The sequence below is a fragment of the Phalacrocorax carbo genome, chromosome 6 (assembly GCF_963921805.1).
Source record: "Phalacrocorax carbo chromosome 6, bPhaCar2.1, whole genome shotgun sequence".
Lineage (NCBI taxonomy): Eukaryota > Metazoa > Chordata > Aves > Suliformes > Phalacrocoracidae > Phalacrocorax > Phalacrocorax carbo.
Genome location: NC_087518.1, coordinates 22,221,931 through 22,246,268, shown reverse-complemented (window position 1 = coordinate 22,246,268; position 24,338 = coordinate 22,221,931). Strand labels below are relative to the sequence as shown.

At 36.8% G+C, this 24,338-nt stretch overlaps 1 protein-coding gene across 1 annotated transcript in view; it reads right to left on the bottom strand.

Moving 5' to 3' along the window:
- SLC6A11 (solute carrier family 6 member 11) overlaps positions 1-24,338 on the bottom strand; it is a 112,696-nt gene that overhangs the window by 75,898 nt on the left and 12,460 nt on the right. The window contains exon 6 of the mRNA XM_064454236.1: positions 6,217-6,349. Coding sequence (XP_064310306.1) covers positions 6,217-6,349 — 133 coding nt within the window. The remainder of the gene's footprint in view (positions 1-6,216; positions 6,350-24,338) is intronic.

The following is a 24,338-nucleotide window of genomic DNA, read 5'->3' as shown; positions in this document are numbered from 1 at the left end:
AATCTGGGAGTCCATATGGAATCTAACCCAGTTTGCTAAACATAACATTTGGAATGAGACAGCTCCCATCAGAACCATCAAGCAGAAAGAACTATGGAGAGCATTATAGCTTAAGACACTATGCACATACACTGGAAAAAGAAAAAGTTCAATAGCATGAGAGTAAAATAACAAATTATGCCATCATGTACACATATTCAACCCAATATCCAGCTTACTTGTGCTAGGTAAGAGAGTACTGCAGTTCCTTTAAGAAAAGAAAGTTCTCTGCTTTGCTAAAGTGTTTATAACTTTTCCAATGATGTTCTGATAGAAAGTGAAATATTTGAATAAATAATGAAAGTGACAAATCGAAAAGAAAAAAAAAAATCAGCGTGTCTCATAATTTTACATTTATATACAATAACTGCACCACGAAGAAAGCTTGCTAGGTCATTGCTAATGATTTACAATGATGCACTGCAAATTAGTTTATTATCCAAACAGTATCCTTTTTAGAGATGCAAAGGATAATATAAGGCTATCCAATGATAAATTAGGACAAAATTCATAAATGTTTCACAAGGAGATTTGGTAATCATTAATCTATTATTTTAGCTTCTGACTTGCAGGACTATTTAATCAAGCATCTTAGACAACTCATGCTTATGTAGAGAGAGTAGCTATATCAGTGGTTTTTTCTTATGTAGCACTTACACAGATGTGAGCACAGCAATACCTTTCAGCAGAGCTTTCTGTACTATGGTTAAGAGAGTACCTACAGAGTCAAAAAGGGTAGCAAGTGATAAACAGAACTATATCAATGTTTTCTAGCACGTTTCAAGTCAAAGCTTGATGAGACAGTGTGCAAGACATTTTCAAAGTTGGTTATGATCTGAAAAACTAGATGAATTTGTTTTAGAGCAACAACCACAGCTTTTTTTAGAGGGGACAGACCCTCTTAACTCTGGGTCTATTCCTCTAGATTGTTTTGTAGGCACCTGATACCTGTGAAAGGGTTGATGCTTTCTGCATGTTTTTGCGTCAAGCCAGGACAAGACACCTGACCTTACCCTTCAACATCACCCTCTGTTTTTACTAGCCCCTCCTCTTTCTGTTGCAGTTTTAAGGTATATGAAGTGGAGAGACAGCATAAAGTTAACACTCTAAGATCAGGATTATGTTGAACTTCAGGGAACACAACACAAAGAGTAGGAAAAGAGCAAAAGATTCAGAAGTCAGAATCAGAATAATATTCAGTGGTTATTGAAGCCTATTTCAGTGATACATAAATTAGTTCCAGAAAAATATGAAGACCAGACTCTTATGATGTTTGTCCCTCTTCCAGATGATCCTGAAACAATGTGAAAAGGATTGGCCACATATTGGCCAGCAGCTAATGAAGAAGTAGAAAACAGTGTCAAAGAACTATTTGTGTTTGACTCTGGCAAAAGAAGTATAGCGTTTATTATATTAATAAGAACTCATTCAAAAAGACCCAAAAAATACACAAGTCTTGGTCTTAGTGGTCATACAAGCAGTGTGATATTCTAATACCAAATAACACAAAAATCTTGAAAGTACACAACAATATTCTTTTAACACTTCACATCAGAAAATGCTGGTTTTGCGTTGAGTCATAAAATGGCAAAACCGGACCTACAGTTTTACAACAGACATTAGGGGGAGGTTTTTTGTTTACTAAACATTCCCCAGACTAAAAGCAAATGTCCTCCAGCTGTCCAGATTTGTTTCAAATTAGTGTTACCCAGACAAATTACACCAGAAATACTTACTGGCATTACCCAAATTTCTTTGTGTTTATAATAACCTTTGGCAGACCTGTTGAAGTCCTCAGCAGACTTTGCATTATTTGCTCATTAGGTCCAACTCTCTGCAACAAGACTGAAAGGGTCTTAGCTTGATTTTCCAAGAAACGTAAAAGATACTGCTTATGCACAACAGCAGTTTATGGCATTTATTACACACCAAATACTCACTGCCTAAACCAACCTTTGGATCCAAACCTGTTAGCCATTATTATATTAGTTTCCCTTTTACAAGGAGTTTTGCTTATCTCTTTGTGCCTTGCTTTCAAACATAAGATATCACACTTAAAAATGCAAAGCTGGGGATGTAGTAAAATGTTCTAATATCCATACTTGAAAATGATAGCAAGACTGTGGGTTGCTTTTTAACACTTTTGATTCAATCCTTCCTCGTCTACAGAGTGAGTGGAAGTAGTGCTCTTTTAATACAACACAGAAGAAGGAAGCACATCAAGCAATGATATTATAAAGACATAAGCAAGTTTGATCAGTTGTCCCATGGCTGCATGACATACTGTATGCTGATTAGCTGCCACTCCCATTCATGAATAGGCCAGTGATGCTGACTAGGAGAGAAAGACTCAAACAAACAAACAAAAAACCTCCAGCTATTAGCTTATTAATATAAAAGTATTTTCAAGTCATTTTGTGCACATGAATAATTGCAGGTACTCAAATCCATGTTATGTAGTAACAGAGATGATACAAAAATGTGCTTTAATCAGGAGTAGATGACAGAAATACAACCATCTAAGCAAAAAAAACCCCCGTATAATTCAATAACAAAAGTAAATATTGGAATTAACATACATATTTCCTATACAGGAATGAATTAATTCATAACTCACGTCATTAGGACAATTAAGCATTGGTTGCCTCAAGACATCTAAGACACATGAAGTCTCTGTCCTTGGAGGTTTTTAAGATGCAGCCAATCAAAGCACTAAGAAAACTGTTCTGAGTTCAGTGTTGATCCTTTTTTGACCAAGAGATTGGAGAAGAGACTACCCAAGATCCTTTCCAACCTGTACAATTTTGTGATCCTGTAAATCCACATACACATCTGTTAAAATGGAAAACTAAAATGTTTTGTGAGAAAGTGATGACTTTTGAGAACAGTAAGGGAAAAGTTTGAAACACCTTGTTAACAGTGTCAAACACTTCATCTGGAGTTAAACTTTGTTAGATGTAATATATTTATTAAAATATTTTAATATTCATAATCTGATTAGAGGAGTTCTGCAGTAGTGCTATTTGGACAATGGTGGTTTTATTTTATGATAGCTTTTAAGGCCTGGAATTTTTTTCACCATGCATTAAGATGTAGAGTAAAAAGAGGAACTTCTTCAGAACACAGCTGTGTGAAGATAAGTCTCTCTCCCCTTCTGCATTTTGTCTCTGTTTCCCCATCCACTTTCTCTCTAGCTATTCTGTCCCACAGACACATTTGAAAATGTTTCCAAAGGTGTAAAACTTTAAGAAGCTTTGAATAAAAGTGTTATTTCATTGAAATTATTCAATCCAATTCAAGTACATAGAACATTTAACAGGCTAGCCTAAAACCACTTCTAATATTATGATAAAAGTCTAGAAGTCAATTTTAAATGTTTCCTGGAAATGAGCATATAATAAATTCAATCTAGTGTGAAGGACTATGATTCAATGAGCTTAAATATGAACTTTCAAAATGCCAATATATCATAAATGGAAACTGCCGCCCAGAAGACTGCTCTGTCACCTGTATTTCAAGCGTTTAATTCCTTTGTAACATCCACAACACCTGACTGCTATGTCTTTGTTTAGCTGATCTGGGAAGGCAGTGAGATGGCACAAGATTTCCAGGGACTTTGGCTGTAATAAGTGGCAAATATAAGAATATTAAAATTCTTAAATACATATAAAAAGTGAACTTATATCCAGGAAAAAATGTATCACTGGAAACCAATTGCAATGTCACACATTCATCTAATAAAAAGCTTTCCCTACTTAGTACAGGAACAGAACCAGAGAAAGTAAATTATCAATATTGGTTATGAATTATCCTTACTGCATGTTTCTTGAGAAGCAATGGAACCTCTGCATAGGCAGACTGCTGAATACCACAGTGCCTCTGAAGGAACCCAGGAATCTCCCAATCATCTCCCTCATAATTTTATAACAGCAGTGTCGCTTGTGGTAAACCAATCTAAATAGTGTAAATGTATGATGAGTCTACCTCTTACAGGAATCTGATCTATTTTCTTTCAGGTTTGAGACCTATAAAGCTGAATACTGGGCATTAATTCAATTTTCTTTGCACTTCTGTTGCAAGACTGCTAGTTATTTTTGTTTAGATGTAAAGCTTATCATCCCATTTCAAGTCGGCAAGACATGTCTCTTTCTCAGGCCGTTTCACTTAACCTCATCAGAAAGGTGCTTATCAAAATCACACTAAAATAAAATAAAATAAAATAAAATAAAATAAAATAAAATAAAATAAAATAAAATAAAATAAAATAAAATAAAATAAAATAAAATAAAATAAAATAAAATAAAATAAAATAAAATAAAATAAAATAAAATTTATTCCACCTACTGATAAGCTGAAGTTTTAGCTAAGCTACCGGTAGGAAAAAAAAAAAAAGTCAGACAGGTCAGTTTCATTTTAATTACTTCTAAAATGCAAAGTCTATTTCTGGGGAAAAGGTACAAGCCGAAGGAATGTCATGTAATGTGTATATGAAGAACAATAAAAACCTGAATGTACACCACAAAAATGCAGAAATGTAAAGTATATCCTTCCCAAAATCACCAGACCCTCTCCCTATCAGCAAATGATTTCTACCAATGCTATCTTTAAGTACAGTGCAGTTCTGCACAACCTTGCATGCATGCATGCACATTCAACAGTACACGTTTTTTTCCTCCACTCTTGGGTCAGATTATACAATGGTAGAATAGATCTCTATCTTCAGACACCCTTTCTGATGGAAAAAAGAAAATTAGTTTTGCTCATTTTCATTTCTCCACTGCCAGCTGTAGCTCCTCAGACAACTCTAAGCCACTTCTGTACCTCCCTGAAGTCCATGCTTCAAAAGACACAGACATTTATTTTCTCATTCCCTTATATCACCTTTGCTTCTCCATATTTTTCTCTCTAGGTTTTTTTCCCCCTCTTCCTTCCAAATTATGCATGCTTATATGTATCCCTAGACAGCCTTAGCATTTTTCCTGCAGTGACTTGATAGAAGTAGGGCTGCATAAATCTGTGTGCACAAAGACTTAGATGAAAAACACAGTACCAGGTTGACTGACACAGTTGGCAAATACAGACAGAATTCAGCAAATAGCTTCAGCCAAAATTTTGATACAAAGAAGGATGTGTGTGGTTGAGAAAGATGAAAAATTTTACTCTGACATAGACTAAATTAAAAAAAACAAACCACCAAAAAAAACCCACAACAAACCAACCAAACCCAAAAACTATACTACATTTCAAAGATTTAATTTATAAATGTAGGCTACTAAATCAGAAATAAAACAAACTCCAACCACACTTCCAAACTAAGTAATAAACAATTGAAAAATAAATGCAAAATATGTTTTAATCCATCAACTTTTTTCCTTGTATTCTTTGGTTCCAACATGAGAAACTGGTGCTTTTTTTTAGACATACACACACCCCACCCCACACTATGGCTCTTTTCCTCTCTCTCATTAGTTGATATTAATCATATATTCTACTCAGAACTACATCTGCAACTACTCCAGGGGCAACCTCTCCATCATCCCATGACTCGCTTAGGCTATGAAGCAGTGCGTTTCTGTTGCATGCCCTGTATGGAATGGCACTCAAGAAGTTACAAGAGTACTAGATATTTTTCTTTTTCTCCTCTCTATGTCCATCTTTATCTCTGAATTTTTTCATTATTTCTGCTTTTGGAGTTCTGTTTGCATTTGCATTTGTTGCAGGTTTCTTATATTTCTAAACTCTCTCTGCTTACGTGTGCAATTTACTTGTGTCACTAAGAGCTTAAACTCCTGTCATTTTGGGACAAAATTCAAACTTTGGATACCTCATGCACAGAAATCAACATAACCCAGTATTGATTTCAGGGTTCAAATATTAGCCAGTAGTGTAGTCTTCTAAATTAACTAAACTAAACCAAAACAAAAACAACCAGCCCCCCTCTAACAAAGTTATGGAAGAAGCAAATCATGAAAACCAAGAGGAACAAAATAATGCAAGGTATAACTGATTCTTAATGACCTAGTATTACAATTTATATACCCCCAAGTATAGTTATTTAGAGCAATGCAAGACGCATATGAAATTCTACCATTCTGATTTAAATAAATGTAAGTGACAACAACAGGTTTGCAGACAAGACAGTCATAATATAGCTGATGCACAGAATTTTAACCTCACCTTTCCAGTAGACTTTGTTCCTTTCCAGATGCAAAAATAGCAGATAGTCCAAGCAGCAAGGAGGCACAGTGCAAGTTCCCAGCGAATATTCCCAATATGTTCAATTCCGTCAGATATAGCTAGTACTCTTCGTCTTCAAACAAAAAAAAAAAGTAAAAAAAAGAAAAAAAAAAAAGAAAGAAGGTAATAATAGTGAGGCATAACGACATTACATATAAAACACTGGGCTAAAACCAAATCAACTTCAACCAAGGAGACTCTTAATTACTGACTAGTGAAAATGCACCATTCTAAGATAGAAAAGACAGAAGGAAAAAAGTAGAATATTCTCAGTGGAATTTACATCTGGTTAAAAATGAACAGAATGTTTAGTTTTTCCAGGTCAGTGGAAAAATTAAAAAAATATTTAAAAATAGGTTTTGTATAAAGTAAAAGTCAAAGAAAAAAACCCCCATATTTCTTCAAATTAATAACTGACATGTATAAGCCCAAGACAAAACACTTAAATAATAAAATTTTTTCCAATTTTACTGTTTTTTCCAGGAAAAAAATGTTCTAACCTTTATTTTTACCTTGTAGCATTTATTTTCATAAATATCCCTTTGTAATTGAAACTATAAATTTAAAAGATTTATGTCAAAACTGTCAAATATCACAACATTTTACAGAGATGTTTTATTTAGGAAATGCCAACTTTAAAATATTAATATTTTTTAAAAAACTTTTTTTGGAAAAGTAGTCAGCAAAAATATGTATTGCATTTACTGTCTGAAAATAGTGTATTTGAAATACTAGCCACTCAGTTCTAAAAACATAAATCCTCATATGCTTTAGGAACACAGCTCACAGTCTGGGGCCAAAGTATTTACTAACTTAGTAAGCAAGATAAAGAGAGACCGAAGAGTAGTGGGTTGGTTTGTTCTGCATTTTTTTGGTTGGGTGTTCTTGTTGTGGGGTTTTGGTGTTTGTTTGTTTTTTTTAACCAAGAATTTGGGAACAGAAAAATCAAGTTAATTACTAGCATTCACACAGGAAACCTTCAGAACCAGGCCTCAATGCTAGTTTCCAGAAATCTGGGCTAGCACTTTATACACAATAATTTTTTTGTATAAGAATGATGCTCTTAATCTGGGAGATGCACAGTCCTTTTATGCCCTTTCATTTTTACTTTAAATAAACACTCAGATTAAACAAAATGTAAATTATTTACCAGCCCATAAATAAAACATGGGTACTCCTGGTTGTATGGATGAAGATGTTAAAAGCAAGAGCAAAAATTTATTCCTATAACGCTCAACAGTTTCATGAATTCTCTTAAGATTTTTCAATTGTTTTGAAGCCTGAAACTCTATAGACAACTAAAAGACTTTTTTTCAGGAATCTCAATTTTCCAGAAAAATAAAAGTATGACTTAACTGGTATGTGAGGTCAGAAGTTGATATGGATTTAAATTCCACATATTCAGAGATTTGGAAATACCTCATAATTTTTAAACAACTTAAAACCAAGCAAATAGTGATTTACCCATTATATACACAGAATAATTTATTTCAGTCATTCTTGCCTTTTTTGGCTTAATCAAGTCTGTATAGGCACTCTTCATGGCTCATTCCATGTGTTTCCATATATATATATATTTGCACACCTGTATATGCATATACATATTCACATAAAAATTTCTAACATTCAACCTTACATAAATCATCCTGAACAAAGTTTTCTCTGAAATCTGTATTACATGTTACCTATACAACCTCAGAGACCCTAGACTTATACTATCCTCTCTCCCAGAGTCATTGTGAATGAAAACAAGTAAACTGAATTTCATAGGTTACTCTGATATAGTTAAAAGCCCTGTAATAATAATCACTGTATTATATCTATAATTAATGTGCATATAGTTAGATAATATAATTAACTACCATAAAATATATTTAGGTTAAAAGTTGAGTATTAAGTTTTAAAAAGTCCAATCTCCAATTATCCTGTGACATAATTCTTCCTTTTGCCTTTGATTCAGCCAGTGGTAAAGATGATCAATTCAGAGAACATACAGTATGATCATGTAATTCAAGGCCATGTCTAAATTAAATAAGCACTGAGGCTACCTGGGGAGGAATCTGATCTGGTTCTTTCTGCTTTCATCAGCAGCTGGTTGAGGATGAAGGGAAGTTCCTTCACCTGCCTCTAATGATGGAGGATGGAGTCATCAACAGCTGGTGATATGGTGGGAAAATGAAAAGATCTAACTATCACCATGCCTTTCAGATGGCCATACAGATGCTGCAGAACCTATTCAGTCTTTCACACATTTCAAGAGCTGCAGTTGCTGTTCCTGCTGCAGCCCTGGGGTATGGCAAATTACAACGTATGTGTTACAAGTTTATTGCTTAGTTAAGGCAGGACAAAATTTAACAGGTTAAAGAAAAATCACAAAAAAATGCCAAAACTCTAAAACCTGAAGTTTGTCTTCTTGTTTTCCAATTAATACAGAGGTAAAAAATCTTTACACTTTAAAAAAATAAGAGGGCAGGGTGGGGGAGAAGGTTAGACAACCTGTTTGCAATAGAAAATGTTATGTGCTTAAATGTAAAATTACTGACATCTCTTCCACATTTCCTCTTGCACATTTCTTCATCCAGTAACTAGCTTTATTCTGCAAAGCTCTGACATCCTCTAGTTAGGGAGATAAGTGACCTAGCATAGAACACCTTCAGCAAGCTAAAACCTGCAAAGAACCTAAAGAATTGTCATCAAAATGCATTAAAAAAAAAAACAAACCACAAACAGGTAGCTTTTAATGAAGGATATACTTTCATCAAGAAGGGGAAGCACATATCTATATCTACAGTCTAGCATTGAAAATAACATCACTGAACCATAATTATAGAGAAAGGCTGATGAAGTAGACACTTAAAATTCAAGTTCTAAGCAATTTTGACTGATGATATCATATGGAATTTGACTTAGGATGACATCCACCCTGTTTACAAATTCTCATTCAAAACACAAAAGAAATCCTTGAATTCTTAGCTCACCTTGAACATTAGGGTATTTACTTGCATGAGAACTAAGACAAAAAGTGGTACAATATGATTTAACAGGGCCTAGGCAATAAAAGGCCAATGAGTGTGTAACCATGTTGAAAGACATGTTAAGAGTGAACAGCCCACCACAGAAACCTGATGACAACACAAAGAACAGGTATTTACAAAAAGACCTATTTTGACTGCAGGTACTAAGAGGTTTCTAGTTAACCAAAAACATTTTATAAATGGACTAAAAAAACGTCAAACTCTAAGTTACTGACATAGGAAAGAACTAGCTAATACATATCTTAACGTTCCTCGTTTGGGCACCAGTGTTTCCATGCAGAACCCACTAGATCAACCTCTTAGTCCACCAATAAGATTTCTGCTCAGCCAAGATTAAGGAGGAACAGCTTTGACAAATGCAGCTGCTAATGTGAAGAAAACATTGTTGTAAACACTCTGACCTTTAGCAAACCTATGAAAAGAAAGCGGTATATTTTCAGCATTTCCACATAGCATAATGTATGGTCAGCACATCTACACAGTATATATGAGCAATATGGAAATCACACAGTGTTGTGAGACTATACATATCCAACCTTTCTGCAATGACAGATAACTGTGTGTTACTTATAATTTACAGCTTCTTGCTGCAATTCATTTTTTAGGGGGTTTGCTGTTGTTTCTGAGAAGTAAATATTAGTGTACTTAATAAAGATGCAGGCTGGTAAGAGATTGATCCAAGTTCAGTTTTAACTTCAGAATCAGATTAAGGGAGAGAAACTCGTAAGACAAGCATGGGCAGCCTAAAGAATTTTAACTGTTGTTTTCTTAGAAAGGTTCTAATTTTTATTTTCAAGTAGCATACTACATTTAAAATTAACTATTCTTTTTAAGATGAAAAAGAAAACTAAACAAAGAGAATATACAATTAAAAAAAAGAAATAAAATGTGTTTGAGCCACAATAGTTCATAGAATCATATAATCATTAAGGTTGGGAAAGACCTCTAGGATCATCAAGTCCAACCATCAACCCAATACCACCATGTCTCCTAAACCATGCCCTGAAGTGCCATGTCTACACATCTTTTAAATACCTCCAGGGATAGTGAATCCACCACCTCTCTGGGCAATTTATTCCAGTGTCTGACCACTCTTTCAGTGAAGAAATTTTTCCTAATACCCAATCTAACCGTCCCCTTACACAGCTTGAAGCCATTTTCTCTCATTCTATCACTAGTAATTTGGGAGAAGAGACCAACACCCAATCACAGAATCACAGGCAGGAAGGGATCTCAAGGATCACCAACCTTTCTAGGTAAGAGCAGAGTCTAAACAAGATGGCCCAAATGAATCCAATCCAAGATGAGTCCAATGTGGTGGAGTCAGCCACTTCCCTGGGGAGATTATTCCAATGGTTCATTGTTCTCAATGTGAAAAATTTCCCTCTGGCGCCTAATCAGAATCTCCCCAAGAACAACTTGTGTCCATTCCCCCTTGTCCTCTCCATGGGACTCCTCGTAAAAAGGGAGTCTCCATCTTCTTTGTAGCTACCCCTTAAGTACTGGTACATGGTGATGAGATCCCCTCTGAGCCTCCTTTTCTCAAGGCTGAACAAACCCAGTTCTCCCAGCCTATCCTAATATGGTAGGCTTCCCAGTCCTTTGATCATCTTGGTGGCTCTTCTCTGGATCCCTTCCAGCCTGTCCACATCCTTTTTGTAGAGCGGGAACCAGAACTGTGCACAGTACTCCAGGTGTGGCCTGACAAGTGCTGAGTAGAGTGGGATAATGACTCCTTTCTCTCTGCTGGCAATGCCCTTTTTGATGCAACCCAGCATCCTGTTGGCCTTTTTGGCTGCTGCAGCAGCACACTGTTAGCTCATGTTGAGCTTTCTGTCCACCAGGACCCCCAGGTCCCTTTCCACAGAGCTGCTCTCCAGCCAGGTGGATCCCAGTCTGTGCTGCACTCCTGGATGATGTTTTCCCTGCTGCATGATCTTACACTTTTCCTTGTTGAACTTCATAAGGTTCTTGCTGGCCCACTCCTCCAGCCTATCCAGATCTCCCTGCAGAGCAGCTCTCCCTTCTGGAGCATCTACTTCCCCACTCAACTTGGTGTCATCAGCAAACTTCATCAGGCTACACTTGATGCCATTGTCCAGATCACTTATGAAGATGTTGAATAACATTGGGCCCAGTATCGATCCCTGGGGGACTCCACTAGTTGCCAGTTTGAAAAAGAGCTATTTACCCCCACCCTTTGGGTGTGGCCTGTCAGCCAGTTCCCCACCCACTGCACAGACCACTCATCTAGGCCATAAAACGTCAACATCTCCAGGAGGAGGCCAAGGGGAACCATAGCAAAAGCTTTGGAACAGTCCAGGTAGACCACGTCCAATGTTCGCCCCGTGTCAGCCTAGCAGGTCACTTTGTCATAGAAGGCCACCAGGTTTGTCAAGCACGATCTACCTTTAGTGAAGCCATGTTGGCTTTTCCCAACCACATGCCTCATTTGACTTGTGATGGCCCCAGGAGGATTCATTCCATAACTTTCCCAGGGATTGAAGTAACACTGAATGGCCTGTAATTACCTGGATCCTCCCTTGAGCCCTTCTTGTAGGTAGGGGTAATATTTGCCTTCCTCCAATCCTCTGGGACATCCCCCGTTCAACTTGACTTCTTGAAGATTATGGAGGGGCATCGCAATGACAACCAGCTCTCTCAACACCCTCAGGTAGATGTCAACAGGGCCCACTGATTTGTAGGGGTCAAGCTCCTGTAATAACTCACATACTAACTCTTCCTTCACTGATGGTGGGTCGGTGTTTGGATCAACCGGCAATTTTGTTCCCAAAGCATGGGACCCAACAGTGTTGGTAAAGACAGAGGAGAAGAAAGTGTAGAGAACCTTTGCCTTTTCAGCATCGTTGGTGACTGACTTGCCTTTTCTGTTTAACAGTGGGCCTATGTTTTCCTTCTGTTTCTGCTTATGGTACCTGAAGAACCCTTTCTTGTGATTTTTGAGTCTGCAGCCAGTTTAAATTCAATCTGGGCTTTTGCTTTTCTAACTGCATCGCTGCACACTCTGGAAATGCTCTTGTAGCTCTCAATGGATAATCCTCCACTTCTCCATCTCTGGTATGCTTCTCTTTTGGTTTTGAGAAAAACCCACATCACTACATCCTCCTTTCAGGTAGTTGTAGAGAGCAATAAGGTCTCCCCTCAGCCTCCTCTTCTCCAGGCTAAAACAACCCCAGTTCCCTCAACCTCTCCTCATAGGACCTGCTCTCCAGACCCTTCACAGCTTTGTTGCCCTTCTCTGGACACTCTTCAGCACCAAAATGTCCCTCTTGTAGTGAGGGGCCCAAAACTGAACACAGCACTCAAGGTGTGGCCTCACCAGTTCTGAGTACAGGGGCATGATCATTTCGCTGCTCCTGCTGGCCACACTGTTCCTGATACAAGCCAGGATGCTGTTGGCCTTCTTGGCCACCTGGGCTCATATTCAGTTGGCTGTCAACCAGCACCCCCAGGTCCTTCTCTGCCAGGCAGCTTTCCAGCCACTCTTCCCCAAGCCTGTAGCATTGCAAATTGTGAATGGAAACTTTTTATTTAGCTTTATTTTCACTGAAAAATAATAATGAACAAATTTCCTTATGCTTCAGTCAAACCAATTTTTTTTCCTGGCTACTTAGATGATATTTATGCATATGTGCACCTAAATATAAGTAGCATTTCTTTTCCAAAATGGGGAGGTGAGCACATGTGTAAGATGCCTGCTGTAACGCAAATCAATGCTACGGAGAAATTTGTAAGCTTATTTGGCTACTATATGCTGTAGAACCATGCTAACACAGCACTCTGCCAGGGCTAAGTATTACAAGTAGTTGCTTGCCTGTAACACATACACCATGGATATAGCTGTGCTGCTTTGGTACATGAGCTAGCTAGTTCAGACAGCCTGGAACCTCTGCAACACACTGCTGTATCGTGTAGGCATGAACTTCATGACAAAACCTGCTACAGGACAAACCCCAGCAACAGGAATGGCCCCTGGAGGCTTGACAAATGTATTTAAGAGAGGCTGGCAACTTCCTCACTTGAAAATTTGTGCACATCTACATGAATGATGAACTGCACAGATCTCACTAATGCTAGGGCCTTAGCCGTCCTGCTGAAACCATCTGAAACAGCAGCAGCAGAAGCCAGTTTTTGAACAGAGGCTGCATTCAGAACATGAAATTTTTCTCACAAAGCCTCAATTCAGTCTGACTGTAGATACCCTCATATCTGCTCTTGTTCTTTTATTATTCAACTTAAATAAAAGGGGCAGCATTTTAAAAATCACAATTCTTTCCTGCATCCAAGAAGTGAGGTTGATGTATTCAGGGGTCAGAAGATGACAGGCTTGATCACAGCTTCTTGCTCCTCAGCAGTTCAGCTTCTATCTAAAAGCTCCCATGACCTTGCATAAATTGCTCAGACAACCAAAAAAGAGATAGTGTAGCTTGCACTATGTCTTTCTCATCTTCTCTTACCACTGCAGGTCCCCTACACTACCTTGTTCTCCTCACCTCTTAATGCAGGGAAAGATAGAGAAAGAACAAAAGCAGTAGAATCACCATTGAAAGTGATACTCTGTTTTGAAATAACAAGCATTTGAAAAAGATGTTTTATAGTGAGATGAGCAGGAATACCCAGATCTGTGAAGGTTGTTTGCACCAATGTTTCATCACTTATGACTGCACGTATTAAAGCAGAGCAGACGAGGGTAATTTATGCACAAGGCATAATTTATGCAGACTGCAATGGGAGGAGGTGGCAAATGCCTCACAGTCATTGTAAGTGAAACTATTCTTGAACAGAGTGCCTCAGTCTCACCCTAAGCATCCCCTGGTATAAACTACATGGTCTTGTAAAGTAAGACAATGGGATTCAGAGACAAACTGCAAATCCATAATGGTGTTATATTCCAATTATTAGGTGATATTAAAAGTAAAAATGAAAACCGATGATTTTCTGAGCACAAGACACCCTGGTTAGATAACTACATAAGCCTGACAGTCTCAGGGAAGCCACTGGAGATAACTGACAAAGCTAATTTATATAACTGTATTATCAAAAATCAGAAACCTAAGCTAAGGGATGAGTTCAAGACATTTCTTTGTGATAAATCTTTTCAACTGTCAGATCTGAATATTCCAGGAAGGATTAGAATGCCCATGGCCATATGACTTAGCAAAGGTGCCACTACATGCCAGACATACTATAAAAAAGCAGACTTGTCCAGTAATTGCTTCCTAGATTTTGCTTCTTCAATTCTATATGTTTTCCCAAAGGAATCACACATGTCTGTCTTTTAACAGCACTATTAAAAAAATAGATAGAATCTGGAAAATTCTTTTTTGCTTCAGATGGGTTTGGCTCATACTTGCGTGGGGGGAAAAAAAAAAATCTTTTTCCTTATATATCAAGAATTATTAAAGCTGAGGATCTTTAAGTGAAATCCCCCTAAATTAAATGGGGTGAAATATCTTAATAGTCATTTCATTGGAATCTCTTGAAACTTTATTACTAGAACACACTACTGCCACTGGCCTAAGGCCTGAATGACTTCAAAAAAATATTGCAAACTAATGTACCTTGCAGGTCATTTAGGGGAGAAGATACTGGGTTCAGGAAGGTCATCTAAAGTTGTCTTAACAAATGAAAGTTTCCATAAATCATCATATGTTTAAAGAAATGTAAAAAAATCAACAAAAATTCTGACACAAAAAAACTCAAGAACCTAGAGGACCACTGTAGTTGCCAGTACAACAAACTAGATGTAGCTGAGGGTAACCATTTGAATTATTACAGAATGTAAGATCACTGGTTAGTACAAGCCATTTTAAACAGAATAACTTTGAGTATAGCAAGTTTGCTGCCAACAACTTAAGACTATGTGAAACTTTTCTGTAAAAAAAATATTTGTCTTATAGAGACATGAAGATACAAAACATTAACTATTTTTAGATCTCATTGAAAACAGAAAATGATGAGAATTTGAAAAGATTTATTGTAGGTATTGAGTTTGGTTTTTGTTGTAGTTTTGGGGTTGGTTTTTTTTTTTGGTTTTTTTTTTTTTTTTTTTTTTTAAAAAATATGCAGCAGCTCAGTTTCTTGAACTGACCAACTGCCTGGGAAGGAAGGCAGGGGACTGGTGACATTTTAGCATCTTGAACAGAATATTGAGGGAAATAAGCTCCATTGGTATTATGGTTAATTTGGAATGCAAAGGTTAACTCAAACCAGAGTAAGATTTTTAATTCAGTAGTAGCAAACTATTAATTCTACACATGGTATTTTACTTTAGATATTTCAATTTAAACCTGAGTGGATTTGCAGCATCTCACACCCAAAGACACACTACATATGAAGGTTTCATTACCTCCATCACACATATGTATAGCTGCACTAAATGTTATTGAAGAAAGAATTTTACTTTTCATGTTGTATGTAACAGAGAAGAAAAGTGGTAAAAGTTACAAGAAACTAATGAATAAACAATATATTTAAATGTAATAGTAGGACATATATTTGAAGGGTGGCATTCTTTATGTTTCCCATTAGCTATCAGAAATGTTGATGTTTGATCACAAAGGTATTTACAACTAGACTGAACAAAATCATGACATTATTACTATAGTGTAGATGTATTCTGGTTACAGCTTATAGTACCAAATACTGTAAGCCTATTTTAAACTTACAGTTTAATTTGAGTCAAAATGTAAATGTAGCTAAAAAAATAAACACGGACATGAATCGGGAAGAGATAACAGAGCCATAGTGAAATTTCAGCATACTTCAAGTACACATAAAATCTTAACAACAAACTTGACAACATGCAATGACGATTTGCTACCTACATTCAGGAACATACTGCTGCTAACAGTTACCTCTGTCCTTTCAATTAACATGATTGCCCATATATGCCCTAGCAAAATTTAGGAAGAAAAAATCCCATGAGGAAATTATTTCAAAAAATATATATTTACTGAAAAAGTTTTTAATTTGTTTGAGAATGTACTGAAATACCTTTCAATTTAGTAGTTCATCTGATAGGAAGAAGGGCCCCTCCATTATTGGAATTGCTGTAGATGGGCATATTATGAGATAACAGCTCCTTCTGAATACTCATATCTGAAAAGTAACCTTTCCATCCAAATTTGAAAACTAATGTTTTGAAAGCTTATAACATTATTGGCTAGAGGAACACTGCATTTTCCTGGCAAAGAGCGTCTTTAATAAAGTGTTCCAATGTGCAGAGCTGTACCAGGCTCTTGAATACAAAGAGGATTAACTGCTGCCAACGCATTGTTGAAAGGAATGTGCCAGCGTACTTATTGCATTATTCCATGATTTGGAAAGCTGAAGAACAGATTCAATCTATTTGAGGAAGGTCCCTTCATGTTCCTTCTCTGATTTGGAGCAGTTTCCCAGACATTTTTCTTTTTTAAAAAAAAAAAAACAAACACACACACACACACACACAAAAAAAATACCCAAACCAACAACACAACACAAAACACACAACCACCAACAAAAAACACCCAAACAGAGGGGGCAGTCTCTTGAGGTCATGTCTTCATCTCTATCTGTTCAGCCAGGAACATAGGTGGCAATGTTCCTTTTTACTCTGGGCCAGACACTGTCCTCAGAGCATTCTGTGGGGAATGAAAGGAACACAAAAATGAAGCCACTAAGCAGCAGTAGTGCTAGTGTACAGTGGCCTTTCTTATATGTTTGGGTATATCCATTTCATCCCTGCAGATTTTTCAGACCCAGTCCACATTTACCTGTGAACTTTTTACTGAGCTCCTTGTACAAAAAGCATAACATATTTGAGTGCCAGTGCTGCACAAATTTTCCATCAGTTTAGCAGAAAGTTATCAATATCTTTCAGACATCCTCTATTCCTGTATTAAAGTGAGTTTGTTTCTATCCAAAGATATGTTTTCTAAACTCTCATCTTTCTCTCATTGCACTTTATGCAGTTCATATTTCTTATTTTTAAAAAAAATTTATTGGTTTGACTATTTCATGCACAAATGTATTTGAGTATCATGTGCAAATATACAGTTTCTGACATGTAGAAACTCAAACAGATGTTAACTGAATTCTGAAAATGGTGGGATTCAGATTCCATGTACCAGAATCTTCTGTGGATGCTCAAACTGCCAGGCTAGATAGCTACCAGCATCCAAGATTCTGGTATATATCTGCATCAAGACAATCACACTGTGGACTGTTGCACTGTCAGATGCTTATTCAACTAGTTAGCAGTCATAAAAATCAGCCTCCTTTGTAAGATCAGTACTTCCAGGCACACTGGAAGGCCAAGATGCTTGCCAGGGACACACAAAAGTGTAAAAAGTTACATTCTTTTTGTCATAGAGATCAGAGGCAGCAGCTTATCTAATGTGTTTGTGACGTTATTTATTGACGAGATTGTGGCCAACCATACAACTATAGAAAATGCTTAGAAATGGCTAGTTTGAATCGTTTCACCACCAGCAGCATTTGTTCTCTTGTATGAATCACTGCAGCTTTACCACTATGGGACAGAGAATCTTTAAAACTGAACGCTGAGTCTCACTTGACCCTGTACCCTTCCTATGCAGCATTGCTGTTAGTTCTTGCTCAAGTCAGTGCTTCCTCAACTCTTACGATTGGATCTCTCAGGTAGTGAAATTGCTCCTTTCATTCTATTAAGACACTAAGCTCTGCTGAATAGCACAGGGGCTTTCCTGTACTGAAATATCTTTCAGGGAGTTGTAATATTCCCCCGTGGCTGTCTAATCTGCACTAATTGTTGTCTAATTTGGAAGAGGTGCTGATACATGCATCTGGACTGCCTAACTCAAAGGTGGAAAAGGAACAGCTTAGGAGCAAAGACTTTTGAAATAATTCTTATTTTAATAATAATACATAAACATATAATCAGTAATATTTCAGAGAGGCTCTATTGCAGTCAGTAGTCTCCAGTTTACTGAAGACACATTAAAATTCTCATAAAGTAAGGAATAACGGCTAAGAGAAGGCAAGTTCACCAAAATTGCATGCTTCCCACTTTTCTTTGAATACAGAGAGGTTCTCTCTCACAAAGAGTAAAAAACCCAGTACTGAACAGGATATACAAGTTACTAAAGATTTGAGATAGTATTCTCCACTGCCTTACACACTCATATGATAACTTTTGATAATGGTACTCATACGATAAACTTACAAAATCTATGTTGAATGCTAAAGGATATAAAACTCTATGGCTAGCAGTTTACTTCGTAAACTTCGCAGGTATTTTTACAAAATATATTATATATACCACAAGATAAAAAGAAAAATTATCCTTCAATAAAATGAACCTTAAAAGAGTCTTCTTGTTACTTCCCTAGTCAATTCATTACTTTATTACTTGTACTGTTCTCCAAGGTTTTTCTCTGACACGGTTCACTACCTCCTGACACAAAAAAACATACAGAATGGTACAATATTGTCTTAGGCAACAGGTATAGCAATATTCTCAGTGTAGTAGCATTATCAAAGCTATGAAACATTTTTCAGTTTTAAAATATAAATCAAACATCCATTCTATACTTTACAGGACTATATTAAAAGGTAGCTGCCAAATAAAGGAGACTTTTTGAGCTTCACTGAGTGAGCAACAATCAACAGAATGAAGACAAATTCATGTTAGAAGAGAACATACTGGATGCAGGACTTTGACAAAAATGTGTAGGAGACCTCTCCCTTTTACATGAAGGGACCATATATTTTAATGGTGATAACCCTTACAGTTGTAAGTCACAGAGTATAATATATACTACATACTACACCTATACCACATATAATCTACACTGTATTGCCTAAATGAATGTCAAAATTTAGCAACACGTGACTCAAGTGTATTAAATTGGTTATGATCTTACTTGTATCCACTTGAACCTTAGTAGGAGTGAAGGAGACAAGTGTTCAGAGGATGAACTCCATGACTGGCTAACGCATGAACCCTCCTTTGGCTTGCCAACCTGCAGAGCTCTGGTTACATGATGATGACATGGGAAAGAATGACATTGATAATGATAATACCATATACTAGGCATGTATCTTCAAGAAAGGAAGTGTCTTAAAAATAAATTATTCTTTGCAGACTATCTTTTTTCCCCTCTAGATTTTAACATTTAGGAAACTAAGAAGAGACTGGTTGCATCAGGAATTTCTTTCACTGCAGCAGCGTGGTAATCACTGAAACACCTCCAGAATAAGCATGGATACAACTTTGTCCACATTCACACCTACTGGGTCTCCATAAAATAACACACTCCTGTAGCACTTGCAACTTACAGTATTGTTCTTAATTAAATTAATTCAGCTAAATTCTGTTGGCTCAATTTTTTATTTGTGAACTAAACCCAATAGTCAGCAGAGTTGAAATAATTTTTAAAAAAACAGCTATTGAAGGGACTTTAGGAAGATCTCAGTCTTTTCCCTTTCTGCACACAGAGGACAACTATGACTCCATCATTGTTTCAAACCCTGCAGTGATTGGTATTCTGTAACCTTTATAAGAATTCCATTGCAATATTTAATGAGTATTCTTCAGGAAGTCCTTCTGACACTGCAAATCTACTTCCTTGCTGCCATATAAGAATATAGTGGAGAACTGTAAAAAATTTACCAAAAAAAGGGAGGGGGGTTTCCAGTCTATGTTCACTACAGGTTTTTTTGCACAGCAAGAACATCTCTCCTTTGAGCATTTAATTTGACTAAAAAACCCAAGCAGCTCCTTTTTCTGTTAATGCCCTGAATCTATAGAGCTATACTTGGGAAATACTCTTGGAAGTGTCTAAACTTCTCCCCCCCCTTTTTTTCCTTGTGATGGTACTTTTTAAAGAGCCAAAAGTAGGTGCAGGCTTGCTTAATTGCATGAAACTATTCACTTTATGCAGTACCCATGAGGAGATAGCCAAGAAGTAGATGAATGTAACTGCTGTTTAACATTGTTTTCAGAGTTACTTGGGCATCTCTAAAATCCCTTGCACTGATGTCCTTAAGATTCTCAATTTCAAGACAGTGAGTATATCTAATGGACACATTCTTGGGTAGTTGAAAATTAGTGTCTTCTTTATAAAGCCACATGCATATTTCAATGATTCCAGAGGTATTGAAAAGTATGTCTTGGAAGAGTTACATGCTATTTGTTTGCATATCTAGTCTTGCAAATCCAATTCCCATGGCAAACTACCAGAGAAAATACTTATTGGGGTGGGCAACCTTGTAAAACATGAATGTAACTTTTCAGCTTTTCCTGAGCAAGACACCTCTCTTCTTTAGGGAGCTACTGAATTGGTTTCAGGCAGCAGTTGCTACCAACCATACCTTGCTTTTAGTTTTCTAGAACATTTGAAAGTTTGCTTAGATACAAGTGTAGGCGGCTATACATAATAACTCTTAAAGAAGGGGATAAGCTTACTTTGTATTTGCAGACATAACTGAAAGGAGGCCTTTCAGTAAAAGTCTTCTCTTATATAAGTACTAAAAAAAAAGAAAAGAAAGAAAGAAATTCTATGAAAAACCAATTAAAACCCTAGCAAATCCAGAAGAAACATGCCTGGTTATTCTGGCATCTTCTGCTATTTGCTGATTTGGCCAAGCTTGTCACGGCACAATGAAGGTTCTGCTATTTTAGACCTTTCACTTTTTTTTCCATTTCCCTACAAGCGAACTGTTTCTCAAATATTTCTTTCCCTACAATATAAAAAAGTGCATATATAGATATACATATCTCTAAACACACGCTCCTGCATTAACGATAATGAAAATGCCCTTAATGTTACCTGTTCTTAAAAAAAAAGTTTAGTGTTCTTCAGCAAAACTGGATATCACAGCCAGCAGCTTCTAAAGGTCACAATTTTTTAAGCACAACACTCAGCTCCCTGTGCATGTTTTCCAACTATTATTAGTAGGTAACAACATTATTGATAGAACTTTTACAGTTGTGTTATTAAGGGATATTTTAAATAGCTCATGTATGATCTTTGCTACAAAAATGTAATTTCTATTTTTGCCAGCACTGCAGGCCAAAACTTTCCTGTATTTTATTGTAGGAATCAACTGAGTGCTACAAATTCCCAAAAGACATTGTAAGTAGTAGGTAGTCCAATTAATGTTTTATGAAATATATCTGAAATAACTGTGCCTTTCTAAATAACTAGGAAAATGAAAGACAAAATTTGTTCATGGTACCTTCACAATCAAGTAAAAGTTTATTATTACCTTAAGTACATACAACTACTTAAGGTAACTTACTAAATGTAACTACTTGTAACATTTTAAAGTCACTTTTCCAAAACTTACAGATGCATCTCCTAACACAAAATTTTATTATTTAAATTTTCATTATAAAATCCTGTTTTCAGATGCAAATATATTTATTCAGACTCCTACTGTTTAAAAAAAAACCAACGTTTTCACAATAACTGTCTTCAAAAATGTTAATGGCAATTTTTGGCTGCACCCAAACCACAAGCACAGCAAAAAAATATTTATTACAATAGCCTAACAGCCTTATCATTGAAGAAAAAAAGAAAAGCACACAATGCCATCAGACTTCATCAGGATACAGATAAAATCTTCCTAGGTTCCTCCATCAAAATACCCTAATGCTGCAATAGTTACTAACTTTGCACAATTTGCAGAACATCAGGAAGAAAAAAACACAAAGAGGACTGGGAGTTAGGGAGACTTGAATATAAATTGGACTGAGACTGTCTGGACAAGAAGGTCAGTCTTTCTCACGCTAGTAGATAGGCATGAGGAGAGGAAAAGAAGCAATGAGCAGAAGGAAGAGCAGTCTATGATTAGCTGACTAATTAATTTAAGGAGCAGAAAGAATGTTTAGAGAGTTAAGACTGGAGACCAGTATGCAACCATTCTGAGACTAGACAAGAGTTTGGGAAGTGGACAACTGGCTGGATAAAATGATTGGGACTAGGTGGCTGGAGGTAGGAAGCACTAATATACTTGATATAGAGAAAAGTCAGAGGGTGATTTCAACTGACAAAAAAAAAAACAAGAGAGACTAGGATGAATTGCAATACAAAGAAGAAACCGCAGCAGAAAGTATATGTGGGAATGGCAGGATTGGTTGTAATCCTAGGAAAGGACACTAAACTGGATAGTTGTTGGTGGGGATGCCAGGCAGGCACTAGAATGGACCAAGAAGTAAACAAATCAACTGAAGAATTAAGATAAGACCTGAGATAGCCCACTGATGTCCCAGAAACATGCTAACATTTAGGTGCCTTCTGAGTAGACCTTTCGAAGTGTCCAGAACTAAGATTAGAAACATGGGGAATGAAGAGCTGATTCTTAAAGAGAGAAGAGTCTAGGATAGGGACAAACAACCAAAAAGCTCACCCATCATGCTGGAAACCCATACTCATAGCCTTCCTCTACCCTAAAGCCTAAAGTTTTGTACCAAGAGAACTCCCTAGCTATCAAACTTCCTGCTATACTGCAGTAGGTGGATTCAGAAGCAGCTTTCACTCTCTCCTGTTAGTAGTGTGTATAAACAATTAAGTGCACAAAATACAGTGTTTTGTTCGAAATGAAATAGAAATTACATTTTTCAAACAAGTGTTATGGTGTCTTCAGTTTAGTAATTTCTTTTCCTTTATCTTTGGACAAAGCTAACTTGCATACATTTCCTTGTTTCTTAATGGTAACAAAATTTTTGCAACCCTAATGCTAAATAGTATGAAAAAATGTCTTGAGCCTCTCATACTTTGCACTTTTACTGTTTTTCTAGCTCAGACCCCTTCTGTAAAATGGGAATAATTTGACCTTATCGAGATTTTTGTGAAGATAAATGAACACGCAAATAATCAAGAAAACTATGATTACAAAGCCATTGACACCTTGAGCACCCCAGGAAGCCTTGATTAAATTAATAACTTTGTCAGCAGAACAGGAACTTAATAATAATGAGAATACAAAACATAAGAAAATGAACAAAGAACAGAACAACAAAATATTTAATACCTGCACAGTGTTTGCTCCCTATCCATCCTCTAGCAATAAAAAAGCAGATCTATTGAAAGAATATCAGGCAATCCTTCAGCTAAAGACGATCTAAAAAATTGCACAGTGTTACTTCTAGTATTTCCTAATGCCCAAATACTTGACTTTGCAACTTTTAAGGTAATTTTTTTCTCAATAGGAAAAACATTATGTACAATGTTCAAGATAAAAATCAAAAAACATGGAAGTTCATCTGCCTGGCTTAGGGTAACATTTATCTCTCAATATTAAGAAATTAGTATAGCATTTTGACACCTGTCCCATTTACTTCTTTCAACTGAAACCAGGCAAAGTCAGTTGTTTTGAGGAAAACCAGATCAAGAGCTCACATGACTCCAAACAAAAAGCAGTTTTCACACAGCCTCTTATAAACTGAAGAGAAACGAACAAGTCTGGCACAACTCAATGTTCTACAAGACATGCACAAAGGGCCTAGTTCTGAGAGGTGCTGAAGGTCTCTGGGTACTGAGCGCTGCAGGATCAGGCTTAACTTGCTAATGACTTCTCATAGGGTAGTGGGGTTTAACCACAATGTGACTTCTGCAGTCATTTGCAGCCTGAATGAAACAGGAAAAGCTCTTTTTGACTTTGCAAGGAAAGGGTTTGTGCCTTTTCCTTTTTGCCGAAAACAGCCCCTTTTCTTTCCCCTAGACAAAAAAAATGTTTTTTCTCACTAGGCTTTACTTGGAAATGCTAAGTGCCACCCCCTCCAGAGAATGACAGGCCAACAACTAGACCTTCTTTAACAGAGGCCTAAGTTGCTATTAAACAGCCAATAAAAAAACATTGAGGTAGAATCAACCACAAAACCATGGACCCTCTGTCTGTCCAGCTCCCTTCCCAGGCACTAGAAACCTCAAATTCCTGACCATGGTGACAGACTGGAACAGCAGCCAAGGGAGTACGCAGACGTGGTTGCTGTCCCCTATACCTGCCAGACAATTTCCTCTCCTAGGAATGCATACA